Below are 15,530 nucleotides of genomic sequence, written 5' to 3' on the forward strand. Positions count from 1 at the left end.
TGACCGGACCCTTACAAAGGGCGACCGACCAATCGACATTTCGATCCTCTGTTATGGAGAGGTATCGTTAATTATTAAGTCAAATCTATTATTAATCACTCCAGTTAATCATTTATTATTTTTCCATTGGTTTGGTAGAGAATTATGTTAATTCTTTGTTCTTTTGTTTTTGGTTGTTTTGGTACTTTGATAAGTACCGGGTTTTGGTGGGGGTGGGTGGGGTTGGGGGGAAGAGGAGAGGGGAAGTATTTTGATACGTTGTTTGTTTTTTTACTAAGAGAATAGATCATGAACGTACATGTGAGAGGCAACCACTAATCCTTTTTGTTCCCATAAATACCTCTACTCCCTTTATAAATGACAAAAATTGGACAGATGGTTACCTCCCACATGTATGTGCACATGCATGTAAGGAACTGGACTCTTTTTTTAACACTTTGGAATTTAGGTGTCAAACCCGGTTCAAGGTATTGGTATCGTTTTGGATGTATCAGTTGATACATGTCAATATAGTTGATTGGTACCTGATATTAACATCTGATCAAAATACGGTAGCGGTGTATTGATTTGTATTTAGGGTAAAATTGTCTAAAAAATAAAAATTTTCAATAAAAAGATAAAAATGAGGACAAAATTGTCCAATACAACCCTTATCAATGGATCGATATTGGTATCGACAAAGATTGATATTGATCAAAGGGCCAAACGTACTATACTTGAGGGACTTAGAGATCTAACATTGTAACTAGGGATGCAACAGGGTCGGGTTAGGCCGGGCTTTATAGAACCCTAGCCCAACCCTAAGTCCCCTTAGCTGGGCCCAGGCCCGACCCGATCCTGACTCAGGGTCAGAAAAATCCAACCTTGACCCATCCTCAGGGTCGGGCCGGGCCGACCCTGATTGGCCCTGATCATGGGGAGCGGGAAAGAAATGGATGGGCTGAAATGGGTTGGGAAGAACATTATTAATTTTACATAAAATAACAATATAATAAATTATATTACAACACTTATTGTCTTCATATATAATATATTATAGGAAAAATTACATCCGCCTCCCTTGTAGTTTGACCTAATTATACATTCTTCCCCTTGATTTTCCCACCTTACATATCCCTCCCCTCTACTTTGAAAATAACTACTATTACACCCTTGTCGTTACTGTCCGTCTGTTAAATGTTGATGTGGCATAGTAAAAATTTTCATAATCCCCAAACTAACCTTGATCCTTGTGAGATGACTCAGTTACCCTTTTGATTTAATCCCCACACTAACCTTTGATCCATGTAAATAGACCCTTTTACCCTTCTTCTTCTTCTTCCTCCTCTTCCTGCTCCTCCAATCCCAACCTTCTCCTGCAAACTCCGGCGAAAACAAAAATGGAGTACCTCCATCTCTTCCTCTCCACTTCACTAAACCCTAACGGTAGGTAACCTAGCTGAACCTTCTCCTCCACTGTTGATCTTCTTTTTATTTTCTTCTCCATCATCTTCTTCTTCCTTCCACCAACCGATATATCCTTCGAGCTTGTGGTGTTATAAACCAGAAACCCTACTGAGGCTCCCATGGATAGTTAGAATCGTTGTTTCGTAGGTTTCGAATCATATGATCCATCAGGGAACATCGTTTTGTCATCGCGATAGCTGGTTCTTCTGGTTTCTTATTCTACGATTCCAGATCACAAAGCCCTAATTTTTCTACTGTTCCCCCCCGCCCCCTCTCTTCTTCTTCACATATCTTTTGGAAATTTTCTCCTTGATAGCGTTATCGATTTTAACACTCTACTATGGAATTAGGTTTTCAGTTCTCCTGTAAACCAATTCTCCGCTAACCCAGAGAGAATCAATATAAAGAAAAAAAAGAAAAAATCACTCCTGCGACTCAAAACCCATCTCTACGTTTTCTATCTCTTCATCTAAAACCATTCAACCTCCAAAAAAACAAAGGGCAATTTCAACATGGAGAAACCCATCTCTGCGTTTTCTATCTCTTCAGTGAAAAGGTTACAATGGCTGTAGTAACGAACAACATGGAGAAACTTTTGATTTTTCAGTTGCAAAAGAACCAGTGTTGGATTAAAAAAAAAAAAAACATTTACATACAATTCCGCTCTCGATTTTATGTTCAAAACTAAAGAAGCGAGAAATAAAAATAATTTTTTTGGGGAAAAAAAGTCCCATATGAACCGGCGACACCCAAATTGAGGTATCAAACAACTTTCGGCGCAGGGGGGAGATTCAGGTCAAAATCGAATCTCCTAGGAGAACTCTGTGGGTGGTGGCTGAAATCGACGACCAAGGACGAGTCGGAATCGCTCTGGACCCCAGCACCAACAGAAGCCTGGAAATCAGCAGCAGTTGGGTCCAACCTCAGACGGTGAAGGTTCATGCCCATGTTCTCCGACCTCTGTTTTTATTAGACTACTACAATGATACCAGAGGAGAACGGCGGATGAGAAAAATCACCTATATTTAAGAAATTAAACGGCGGTGGAGGTGGCGGTCTTCCAAAGCCATATGCAAATCGGAGCAACTTGCTTGTGCCCTCTATTTTTCCCCTTAGACCACATTTTGCAACCAATCTGAAACAATGGAATGAGTTTGATCTATAGAAGGTGTTTCCGGTTTCTGGTGCAAGCTCTCATGAAACCATATTTTTGGGATCCTTAAATATGAGCTTTCTATTTGGCCATTATTAGTTAATATCAAATTTGAGTTTCATTGGCAGGTTAGACCCTCGTATATCACCATCCACGGTGACGGTGGTGATGGTGTTGGCGGTGGAGGAGGAAGAGGAGGGAGCGGCAATAGTGGTGGAGGTGGTATTGGTGGTGCTGGCGGTGGAGGAGGAAAGAAAGAGGTGTTTTAGGTTGAAGATGATGAAAAGGGTAGAATAGGAAATGCAGTTTTAATTTGTTAGTAAAGGGTAATACTGTCTTTTCAAACTATTAACTAATAGCACTCTAACACCGTCAATCATAAGGGGTCAAAATGTAAGGTGGGAAAATCAAGGGGTGGAACGTGTAATTAGGCCAAAGTACAGGGGAGGCGGATGTAATTTTTCCTATATTATATAAAAAAATGTGGGTGAAATTTAAAGTTTATAACATATAAATTATATCAATATATATTTTATAGTATAAGTTAAATCAGGGCCGGGCAGGGCCGGGCTAAGCTTAGCTCGAGGCCTTAACCCTAACCCGACCCGACCCTAACTCGGGGCTAGAAATTTTCAGCCCTGACCCGCCCTCAGGGCCAAGTATCTCAGCCCAAACCCTGTTCGGGCTCAGGGCGGGCCAGGGCGGGTTCAGGCCGACAGGACCAAACTTGCACCCCTAAGTGTAACACCCTCCTTTTCCCAGATGTCCTTCACCCTTATTGGCTATTGTAGAAAGACAATTCTATACCCCTTCGAGTTAAATTCCAGCAAGATATAGAGATAAAGAACCTCATCAATGTGGGTGAAGAGAAACTTAGTACTTTACCACAATTTTCTCGTGCAATGCATTGGGTTGAACCCATCTTTCATTCATTTTTCCCCCCCTAAATTGGAAAAAAACTTTCCCATGTATTACTTTCCCCGAAGAAGTTCACTCCAAAATCCGAATCTCCAAATGCTTTCATAGTCCAAGAAGATCCAAAAGAAACATGCACAGATTTTTCTTGTGTGTCACTGTGGGGCTTGGGAGTGAATGTTGAAAGTCGGAAAAAGAATGATTGGTAAGCCAACTTTATCATGTGATGGTCCCCTTGGCCTTTTCCCTCCACCCTCCCCCAATCGAACGGCTAGGATTGTGGTTGTGTGTTAATTAAAAGAAGGGAATCAGGACTACGACGAGCAGAGGAATTTGAATATGGGTGGAACAGAATCTTAACGTCTATCTACCCACATTCCACTTGTTGGTTGGCATGGGATGGCGGGAGTGAGTAGTGACAATGAGAAGATAGTGTCCACGTAGTACATGAGGTGGAAGTGGAACCAAAGCCTTGTTGTAAGAATGGCGGAAATCACTGAGGGTGTAACAGTCATTTTACGTGGTTCTGTGTCTAATACATGTTGCACATGACATGGAAACGTTGTGATTCTCTTATTATAAGTTTTGATGAAACAACATTCTCATTGGCGGGCACTTTAATAAGTAGCTTAAACATGCTAATAACATTGATGGCTTTATAAACTAAGTGGATATATATAAAGTGAAATCTAATCTTATCAATCTAACATGGTCTACCCTCTCCTCTTCCTTCGCCTCCGCGACAAAAAGCCCTACTTGTAGGATTAGCAACCCTCTTTTTTCACCAACACCTAAACAGCTAAGCTGTATCACCACAGGTGTTGCCGGGCTTTGCTGATATTTAAGAATTAACTTCACCAAGTACTTGATTATTACTTATAGTAGAATGGCAGGTGTGGGCTTTGAGCTAAACAGTGTAATATTATAGTAATACTACTACTGTAATGGCCAATGGGGATGGGTGTGGCCAGGGTAGTAATCACAGTCAGCAAGCCCCGTGACTCCACCTCTGTAAGGCCACCACCTCAGAGAGAGAGAGAGACACGCATTGAGCTCCTCTCTAGAGAGCCCAGTGACCAGGGAGTGTCCAAGAAGGCATCCAATGGCTGGGTAGTGATACACATCCTGATAATCAGTCATCGGGATTTGTGCGACACAGCCCAGCTGTTGGATGCCCCATGGGTGTTGGACTCCATGGAGAGGAGCTGGATCCGAGAGAGACTCTTCTTCTGAAACGTAAAGGAAGAAGATCAAAAAGTTTAAGACGGGTTGAATTATGAAAAAGTGGTGCCTATGACCTTCCCATGTATGGAGAAAGGATTCTTCATACAATTTAACGACACACGTGTCTTGTTCTTCATCAAATGTTCCTCTAAATACTCTAAAATGTAATAAGAAAGGGTATTTATTGGAGTTCGGTTCCTCTGAACGTACCAACAGGTGAACGTACGTGTGAGAGCCAACCATCTGTCCTATTTTTGTCATTTACAAGGGTAGGAGGGGGTTTTATAAAAACAAAATTAAAATGTGATTAGTTTTGAGATGTACGTTCACCTGTTGGTACGTGTAGATGATCCATTCTCTTGAAGCAATAGAACAAGTCTCTCACGAATTTTAAGGCTTTTAAAATTGTCTAAAGAAGAAAACTCTTACTGGACTTGTCAATCAATTGTGGGCCGGCCCAAGCCCATCTTTCGTTGGTTTATGGCAAAATATGGTTATTGGGATTGAATGGTGGCGTCGTCGCCGTGGCGGCATCAAACTGTTATGCAAACATGCTAAACGATTCTCTACCCGCAACAGCCTTCTAGGATGGATCGGATCAATCTTTGTGCCCCAGAACTATGATTTAGGTTATCGATATCGGATACGCATTAATATCAGCACCGATATTGATTTCAGTATCGGTATGTATTAGCAGTAGGTTTTACCCTCAAAGATACCAATATCATACATTTTTTTCTTTTAATATTCTTACCACTTTACCAAAAAAAAATGATCCATATCATATAAGAATTCATATCGGTTAACCCATATAACCGATACCAATATGGATCGGTCGATACCAAACCGATACCTAAAACCATGCTAAGAACCTAATTGTATTTCTTCTTCTCCATTGACCTAGACGTGTCACTTAACCACCCACATGCAAGCAATGAAATTACGTAGAAGCAGTAAAGCTTGACATGTGGTCTCTTAAGTTGTATAAAAATATTCTTTCCATTTTAAAAAATATATTGTATTCACTCTAATTATCATTTAATAATTAATGGGGAAGGTATTTCTACACGGGAGATTCTCCAATCAACTCCATCAAATAAGGGGTGGGATGTGTATGGGATGTCATTTTGAATTGATATTTATGCTAATTGTATTTGATGCAGGTCATGCACATTCACGATCGTGCCTAAAAACTTTTGCCATAATCATATAATTATCTGAAGAAAAACTTATCTAGCGGCCAATCAATGGAGCTTGTTAAAGCAATCTATCTTCGCTACTGCCATGTGGTATAATGATGCAGTAATTCTGACCGTTGAATAAATGATACTTGATCTAGATACATTGGAACTTACTAAGCAGTCCATCTTCATTATTGTTATCTAGTATGATGTTGTAGTAATAATAACCGTTGGATGGAGGATACTTGGTTTAGATTAACCACACGTTATACTTCAAAAGCTACTTTGAATTAGAATTCTCACAAATATTGTTATGCATCTCCATGTATGTTGTTCATGCACGCATACAATAACTTTACCATTGTTGTGCATCATTGCATAATCATGATTTTTTACAAATTTCAAATTTACAGTTGATAAATCAGATTTCAAAATTTTATGGATAAATAGACCTCAATATCTTCCATTTATATGTTAATTGTTCAACCAAAACAATGTATGTCGAGTGGAAAATTTGAGGTTTGAAAAAAAATAATTTGGTGCAAGGCCCACATTGGAGCCAGATAGGGACCCACTATAGGTCAGCAAGGGGCACTGGGCCCACTCATTAATAAGTACCTACAACTAATACTACTATTATAGTTAAGAAGGTAGGGTTATCAACCCCTGGAGTTACACTATTCCCACTGGGTGGAGCCACTGAGCTAGAAGCTCATCCCCAGATTTGAAAATTTGATGACTATGGGGTAATATACATACACGAGACTATATGCCAATACACGAGATGCATTTTGATTGAATTAGGCTCTAAGATTTGGCATGCGGCTAATCTAGACAATATCCTCTCTATTCAACGGGTAAAAAATTACTACATCACTTTTTCATGTGGCATAAATAGATGACCTGTGTAAATGCCCTATAGCAAGTATTCTTCCTGTCTTTTAGAATAGAGAGAATTTTGCAAATATTTTTATATTTTAAATTTTGAATCAAGTAATTGATGTGTTAATCAAATACAAATTCAGTTGAGGGTGAATTCACTCGATTTACATTTACATCACTAATTTATATAGGAAAAAGGTTCTTTGAGCCGCCAAGGAAATAAGGGTGAATTCACTCCATGTGATCAAGGGGGGAGGATATGCTAGCACCTTCTCTCTTTCCTCCTCAAATGAAATGACCTCATTGGTTTTTTATGTACGAAACCATTTCATTGCGTCTGTTTCTCCCCTAAACGGTTTGCTCAAAGAACCCTCTCCCTTTTTTATCATGGGAAAAGGATGATTGTGCAAAATTACCATCCAACCTCATGTGAAATAAAAAATCTCATTCATGTATATGCATTGTACGCTGGTGCTGAATAGCTGAAGAGGTTATGCGACCAAGAGGTCAAGGGATCGACTCTCTTAGATTGCATATTCGGCTAAAAAGCACCCCTCTCCCTCCCCCTCACACCCCCCCTCCCCACAATGTAGTTGGCTTGTCTTAGCGTTCACCCTTAGCTTGTAGTTGGGCATGGCCCTTAGGATCATGGTTTGTGATCTTGATATCAACTAGATCAGATCGGCCGATACGGATCGGGATCGCCCAAAGCCCCAAACTCGGGCAATATAACACTTTTGTCCCTATTTTCTTATAAAAAAAATTAATGTTTTTACATTTTTAATCCCCTGTCCGTACAGCTGGATCGGCTGCCGATACCTCAAACCATGCTTGGGATAGACCCTAAAAAGAAAAAAAAAAACTCGAAAGTCGCACACTGAATGTGCGACTTTAATAAAGGCATGGATTATTGAATCTCTTCAGTATAGTCACAGAGAAGGAACACAAGAACCCCAAGTTGCGTTAGAGTTGGAACTGAAGTCCCGAGCTAAACTTGCACCGCTCCTTGTTCCTGGACACACCTCCTTCCTAATGCAGAAACTACTTCTACCTGCAGCTTGCTCCAATGGAGTGTCGGCAGCAATGGTGGCATCCTTACCTTGTTCTCATCTCCCTCGACTCCCCCATGGGACCCTCTCTTCCCTCAATCTCAACCACAACCCCGCTCTTCCCTTCTCCCCTTCTAAGTTGTCGGTCTCCTTAACTTCTTTTCCTCTCCTGGATTCGCGTATCGCCTCTGCTTCCTTCTACGTATCCTGCAATAGAAGAGGAACTGCCGCCGCCCTCAACGCCTCCGCTCCTGTTTCCTCCTCCTCCTTCGCTTCCCCTGCTGATGAATCTGAAAAGGCTAAACTCGCTCAGGTTCTCTTCTCTTTTCCTCTTATGTATCGATATTGAAATTGTTCTACACAAAATGGATCACTAAATTTCCTTTTTCCGCCTGTTAATCATTTTCCATATGGAAATCTTTTTCGGTGGTTTAGCTCGAATCATCATGAAGAAATTGAAATTTCCTTTTTACAACCACCGAAAAGATAAATAAAGAAGAAATTCTGTGATCCTTTATGTTGCATTATCCCTTGAATGCTTACTTCTGCGTTTCTGAAGGGAAGTAGGTTGTTGTTCGAGTGCTGTAGGTTGCCAAGAGACTAGAGAACACTTCAAGATATTTCAAGCGGTTGGGCAGTTTAGGGTTTTGGGGACAGCTAGTGTCTACTTTAGTTGCCGCCGTAATTCTATCCTTCGCCGTTGTGGCTACTGGGAAAATCTCATCGCCAGTTACATTCTATTCTACCGCTGGAGGAATTGCAGCCGCCTTCATTTCCGTCTTTTGGTCCTTCGGTTATATTCGTCTTTCGGATAGGCTTCGAAAAACTGCCAGCGATCCTTCAAAGGTATGAAGATATTCTTGATCTCTTTACGGTTTTCGGAAATTGTCTTGAATTCAGTGGGCTTCCTTTATATTCTCGTAGTTAAGGACAATGTTACTAGAATATTATATCAACCGCTTGAACAAACAGAACATCTTTATTGGAAAATACTAATGTTACTGTTAAAAAAATAAGACCAACTCTGCATTCAGAGAGAACAGGCATTTGGAATTGCTTATGTGTTTGTATTTCAAGCACTACACATTTGATTATGCGGAAGTTGTCTGTGTCCTCTTTTGAATTTGCAAACAGTGCTGATGCTCTGGAGAAGTAGGTACTACTTATGCAGTGTTTACTGGAAATTTATATTCACCTGGTTTCTGTTTCGTCACTTCTACAGTCTTGAAGCTGTATTAGAATTGGTTGATACATCATTTGGATTGTTCCGCCTATCACAATAGGGGTTTTTGGCTTAAAGGAGCTATTGTCCTGAGTTTCTGGGTTATTGCTACTGTTGGATTTTTCCACAGAAGATGTATTCTGAAGGAAGACTGTTATCACCAATAGCTGCCTAGTGCAGTTGGTGAACCATGGTGCGCTTCATGCCCATGCTCACCAGGAGGTCTCGAGTTCGAGTCTCCTGGCTGGTACCTTCCTCCCCCCTCCTTACCCCAAAAAAAAAAGTAACAAAAAAAATTAAAAGAATAAAGAAGACTGTTATTATGTTCTTCTACATTGGCTTGTTCATAGGAAGCTAGCTGGTTTATATTATATTTAGCTAATGTGATGGTTCTTGTGCTTTCTGCTATGCATTGCGTAATATTTTATTATCTGTCCTTTCTCAGCCATCAGTGAGTAAGTTTGTTTATCAACAAAAGAAAATATGATATTCAACGGGAAATGGACCTGGAGATGTAAAAGCATATGGCTATGTCGAGTGGAATTTCACTGGCTACACTTACATAAGATGGGTTTTGTTGCTTTCAACTTTATTCTTCAGAATAGTTAATGGCTTGTTGTACCGTTTCTTGAGAAGTTCTAGAGGAATACTATACTATCGCCTTTCTCCTTTCTTCTATGTTATTGTAACAGAAGTCATGGTAAACCTAATACCAAAAGGATCCTGTGGGATGTTAGAGGCCTTCTGTGTGAATGATGATGACCAAGCATCTTACAATTACAGTTTGAAAATGAAGCAATATTACCTTGTGGACCAAGTTTTCCTCCACCCACGGTGAATGGGATCCCATTCACCGTGGGGCGGGAAAGGACGAGAAAGGGTATCGGGACTCGGGAGGGCATTTCGGGAACATACTAAAACCCTAGGAGGGGTTTGTGAACCCAAGGATGGTGGGTGAACTGTCCTCTATGGGTGGAGGGAAACTTAGTCCTTGCTTTGTAGCAACAAACATAAACTTTTTAAGCTGTTTGAGATGTATCTTGGTTTTATTTGAGTTGTTGTTGGGTTGAAGGCTCAACTGTGGTGAAAAGATATAAAATGAAGAAAGTGGATTCTTTGGTGTGGGGAAAGTACCAGACTGAAAAGACCGAGTCAGTGCATTGGAGTGCAAAATAGGTGCATTGCCAATGACTTATTTAGGTCTCCCTGCTGTGCACCTCTATAAGTATTAAATTTAAAGCGATTTGGGGTTTTGCTGTTGGAGATATTGAGAAATATATTCCTAGTTGGAAGAAGAGAGATATATTCAAAGGGAAGAACTACTAAAGTTCAGCGCTTCAAGTGAAATTTTGTTTCACTTTATTTTTGCTCTTCGTTATCCTAGTATAAATAATGGAGAAGTTAAGGAATTGGAGGGGGACATCACAATGGAGAGTCCTAATGATGAAAAGCAGGAACCTTTATGTGCCCCAAGGGAAGGGGTCTTCTTGGTTTGTAACTACTAGACATTTTGAATGGGCACTTCAGTAAATGACTTTGGTGGTATTCTGAAGAGGTTGACCTCTTGGGGAAGGATAATGTGAATCTAGTGTGGCGTGGTCAGTGGAAAAATCTCAAGGTGGGTAACAAGGTTAAATTTTGTGATATCGCATCTGGCAGGACATTGGATCTCCAGGTCACTTTTCTTTCTGTTTATAGTATGATTATGATATTGGGGTGGTAGATTGCGTGCCGAGCACTAGATTGAACTCATACTGTTAGGTGGACGGTAAACTTCATACAGCTTATTAGGCTCAATCAGATTCAGAGAGAGAGAGAGAGAGATAAGGCATCAAATAGGTGTGGCAGAGCTTATCTTTCTATTTATATGTGAGATTCTTGAGAGACAAGGTGGAGGAATGATCCAACAACACCCCCCAGTGTAATGGTTTAATATTGTTTCTTTTGGGGTGGGGGGTGGCTGTTGTCTATTGATGTTCATCTGAGAATGATTTAGTGTCTTTATTCCATGTTTTTTTTTTTAACTAGATTTGTGCTGGCTACCCAGGGCAAATGCCCAGGCTTGAGTCTTGAGGATGGTCACTTTGCGCAAAAATGCCAAAGGTTAGGACCAACTCCAAACTCACCCTCCCAGGACCTCGCATAGGCGGACCAGTACTGGGTAGTCCCCCGCCCCCTTGGTGTTGGTTGCCTAGTATCATTGTCAAATATTCATTTATGGCTCACTGAGTATGACAGGCATATTCCCAAAGTACCAAGTCTCAAGTTGACTACCTTGGCCAAGTCTAAGCATTTAGACTACTAGGCTGTTGGAAATGGGAGTGCACTCTTGCTAGTACATTCTACAGAAAGAACCGTGGATGAGAGTTCGAAGGGAGCATTTGACATCACTTAGGATGCACATTTCCAAAAATGACATCGAGTAGTTAAATCTGCACCTGGCACAGAGATTATATGTCAAGTATAATTAATATTTTGCTTCTTTATGCACCAAGATATTGCTAAATCTGTGATTGTGAGAGCGTAGTAGGTGGGTGAGAAGTGCCTATTTGCTAAGTTGGTAACGCCTAGGGGAGTTAATATCCAACCTGTCTTATGCTACTAATAACTAACCAGCGACACCTTTCTCATCAGGGGATGACACATGGTGAATGGGATGTTAGTTGTTCCCAAGGTATTGAAAATCTTATCAGAATCGGGGTATTCGGTCGATTCGACTCCAAATGGAGCGATGCTGATTCCGATTATTCCTGATTCTTCGCTTACTTTGAAAATTGAATGCCTAATTTTGACAAAATTGAAGTGGAAGGTTCAGTGGTATATGAATTGCATTTTGTTTTTCAGGCTCCGCCTCGTGCTGAAGTTGTAAAGAGCTTGAAGAATGGTATAGTTGTAAACCTTCTGGGAATGGGTGCTGCAATTCTCGGCATGCAAGCTACGGTAGGGTTATTAGTTGCAAAGGCCCTTACTTCCTCCGCAAATCCGTATTATCAGGGCGTCTCTCCTGGTTACAGTCCTGTGCTAGCTTTGGATGTATTCTTGGTTCAGGTATGCTAATAATTTCTATGGCATACTTTCAGATTGGATTATTAACTTGTCTGTTATTTATCAATTTGAACTTCTTTTCTGAGCTTCACTATCTTTTTCATTTGATGTAGCTTGGTTAAACATTAAACATTAAACATTAAATGCTGGATTTAACCTAATAGAGTTTTTTCTATTAACTGGGCTTGGGACTGAGTGCAAGAACATGATGAAGTTCTAAAGTGGAAGATGAAATCGAATTTTAAGGTTGATGCATTAGGAAAACTAAAATTTCTATAGATTAATGCCCTCTAAAGGGTAAAACTTTCTATTGTTAGATCAGAAATTGATGTTGTAAATATCCTCTATCCCTGTGTTATTTTTAATTAGAGGGCGAACCTCAGCGCAATGGTAAGGTTGCTCCATTGTGACCTAGTGGTCACGGGCTCAAATCGGGAAACAGCCTCTCTGCAAAGTGGGGGTAAGACTGCGGACATTATGACCCTCCGACCCTCCCTAGAACCCGCAGTGGCGGGAGCCTTGTGCACTGTGTACACCATGTGTTCTTTTTAATTAACAAATTGAGTTAGGTGGATTACACACCACCAACTAAAATTCTGGCATCATTGATTCTCTTTTCTTACACTCCCAAGAATTGGGGTCAGTGTTGATGTTTCTTTCAATTCCCTCATCATCTCATCTTGTCATGCTATAAGCGAATGGAGAAAACCTGAAACATATGCAATGGTGACAAAATCAGATTGTGAAAGCCTTTTAATGCGATGGTAAAGACTATGGTCATTCCTTAATTAGGACTTGATTATGGTTTTGGAAATATTACAGACTTGTGTAATGCCATTTGTAAGGATTGTTAGCAAGGATAACCATCTACAACTCTTCCCTTTGGAAATTGTGGGGGGGTTTCTTTTTTTTTGGGGGGGGGGGGTTGTGCGGGGGTGCTGGTTGTTGAAACATGTAAACAATTCATTTTAGTACATTCTGGAGTCCTAGTGACAAGCACAGTTTCTTCACACTTTGATCAACATCTTTGAATGTTGAATGACGACATTGAATGAAAACCTGAGATTCAGAATAATCTATAAAAGGGTTTAATATGCCCCATGATAATGGAAGGTAATTTTTTTACCAGCCAACTTAGAGTGGTTGATAAAATCAAGCAACCCATGTTTGGGCATTTTATTTTGGGAAAAGTATTCATACATGGGAGATTCTCCAATCGACTCCATCAAATAGAGGGCACCGGTATTAATGTCATTTTGATTGAGCATTTATGCCAATGTGACTGCATTTAATGCTGTTCGACGTTTTGCCACATGGCCCTGCATGAAACCTTTTGCCTTTATTTATTTTCCCTCAGGTTTGTATTTGAACAATCTTTTGTGCTCCTCCATGCCAGTTGTTGACAACTTTGGTTGATGTTGCTTTTCAGTATGCATTTTTTTTGGGGGGTAGTTGGGGATGGGGGATTGTGGTTATGCTATTTTGTGACTTTTCATGTGTTCCTAGTCTCTCTAGTCAATAACTTCTTTTTCTCAGGCCTCAGCGAACACTATTCTTTCTCATTTCTTGGGGCTCGTTTTTTCGTTGGAGCTACTGCGGTCAGTGACGTTACCACCGACGGAAGCCATTCCAATTCCCAGAATTGCCTAAGCTTCTACTATTTTCCTGGTGAAGGAAATCAGTTCCAGATATCCTCTGTAAAGGAAATATGTTTTTGGAGCCTGACCCTAGCATGAGGAATGTATAAGTGTTTGTGTTGGATTTAAATAGACTTTTTTTTTTTTAATCAATAAAAGTGTTGATCTCCTTTTGGCTTTTTTGTATTTTAAGACTCTGAAGGTTTTCCATTTGGGCAGATCAAATTCTTCCCAATGTCCAACGCAAATATTTTCTGATAATGATCGACTGAAACTTTGCAGCCCCACCCTCTACATTTAGAAGTCGTTCGAAGTGCCATTTTTATTGCGTCTGTCCTCTTCCCCGGGAACCCTGAAGACACTTCCATGGTAATCCTTGGTTATTACACATTATTAGATCATGGTTGCTAACTTTTGTCTGGAGGATGCTGGTGACTGGTGTGGTATTGATTTTATAGACATTTTGAGTGTGTCGTTCCAAGAAATGATCTTGACTAATGCAATTATTGTTAGGTTTTGAAGAGGTGAATCTGAGGGTGGGAGAAAGATATCTCTAATTCTTTGGATCAAGTGTTGCAAGACAAAGAGCCAAGGGGTTCTTGGTTTTAGGTTATTCATAATGGGACCCTTTTAATTCATCTTGGGTGGAGGCTCTTATAGTCACCCTCTAGTTTGTGGAGTAGGATTTTAAAAGCCAAATACTATTCCAATAGAAGTATTCTTGCTTTTGATTTCAAACCAAGGAAAAGATATGGGTTTGGAATAGTATTACCCATGTAGTTCCAAGGTTGAAAGATCTTGTGTGTTGGAAAGTTGGTGATGGAGAATCAATTGATGTTTAGAAAGACTCAAGGATTTCTTGGTGGAATCAGATTTACCTTGGTGTGAATAAATCTAATTTCTCATTTGTTTCTAAAGATCTTAATCTAATGCCTGAGAGGTCTTGGAATTTATATTGTTCAATTCTTTATTCTCTAGTGATGTTATTCATCTCATTATTAAAATTCCATTTGCATCATCTGTACATGATGATTTTCTCTTTTGTCCCTCTTTCTAAAAATGGAGCTTTGACAACTATTACAGAGGTAAGGCTTTTGTCTAATGTTGACTCTTCTATTTGTCAAGAATCTGTTCAAATTTCATGTGGATGATCACATTCTTTGCAAGTATGGTCTCTATTATAGAAATAAAAAATGCATCTTAAGTTTCGTGTTTTCTTTGAAAAATTGTTGAATAAAGGTCTTACAACGAAAGATAGGCTATGCCTATTCTTAAACATAGATGACAAATGTGTGTATGTATTTTGCAATTTAGAAAGAAAATCTGATTGACGTCTTTTTTAATTTTTCTCTTGTTCCTTCTTAAAAAGGATTTAGGAGCAGGAATATTAGGGTTTCGTTCTGAATTTCTGCATGGCTCTTCCCTAGTTGAAGCTCTTGATATCTTGTGTGATTCCGTTACATGGATTAAGGAGGACGTATCATTTTTCGTATTAGTTTTCACTACTACATGTTATTTCTTGTGGATTCAAGGAACACTTGTATTGTAACAAAATTCCCACCCAATTCAATGACGATCATGAAGAGCATTGATAGATGGATTACTGATTTGTTAAAGGGACAAATGAGGTTGGTTGGGCATCGGTTATTACTTGTCATAAGAATGCTTGTTGGTGTTGTGATGGAATTTGGTTTTGTAAGAAACGCACAGGAATCCAAAGCAAAAGCTAAGGTTTGCAACAAGCAAGGGATTTAGGTGTTACACCAGTAGACGTTT

At 39.9% G+C, this 15,530-nt stretch overlaps 2 protein-coding genes across 3 annotated transcripts in view; both read left to right on the plus strand.

Annotated features, from left to right (window-relative positions):
• The first annotated feature begins 7,812 nt into the window (after positions 1-7,812).
• On the plus strand, positions 7,813-13,889 carry LOC122662743 (protein TIC 21, chloroplastic-like). Its single transcript, XM_043858463.1, has 4 exons — positions 7,813-8,163; positions 8,439-8,696; positions 11,917-12,120; positions 13,654-13,889. The coding sequence occupies exons 1-4, from the start codon at positions 7,834-7,836 to the stop codon at positions 13,765-13,767; spliced, it is 906 nt and encodes a 301-aa protein (XP_043714398.1). The 5' UTR covers positions 7,813-7,833; the 3' UTR covers positions 13,768-13,889.
• Positions 13,890-15,487: 1,598 nt separating this feature from the next.
• LOC122661500 (transcription factor MYB44-like) overlaps positions 15,488-15,530 on the plus strand; it is a 48,581-nt gene continuing 48,538 nt past the window's right edge. For both annotated transcript variants that reach the window (XM_043856906.1, XM_043856905.1), the window contains exon 1: positions 15,488-15,501. The gene's annotated coding sequence lies outside the window, so the exon portion shown is untranslated. The remainder of the gene's footprint in view (positions 15,502-15,530) is intronic.

The sequence above is a fragment of the Telopea speciosissima genome, chromosome 5 (assembly GCF_018873765.1).
Source record: "Telopea speciosissima isolate NSW1024214 ecotype Mountain lineage chromosome 5, Tspe_v1, whole genome shotgun sequence".
NCBI classification, from domain to species: domain Eukaryota; kingdom Viridiplantae; phylum Streptophyta; class Magnoliopsida; order Proteales; family Proteaceae; genus Telopea; species Telopea speciosissima.

Bases quoted from the DNA above. Each gene is read 5' to 3' on its own strand.
- LOC122662743 (XM_043858463.1), top strand. From the start codon at position 7,834: ATGCAGAAACTACTTCTACCTGCAGCTTGCTCCAATGGAGTGTCGGCA. The intron at 8,164-8,438 runs GTTCTCTTCTCT...CGAGTGCTGTAG, and splicing joins AAAAGGCTAAACTCGCTCAG to GTTGCCAAGAGACTAGAGAA. The intron at 12,121-13,653 runs GTATGCTAATAA...TCTTTTTCTCAG, and splicing joins TGGATGTATTCTTGGTTCAG to GCCTCAGCGAACACTATTCT.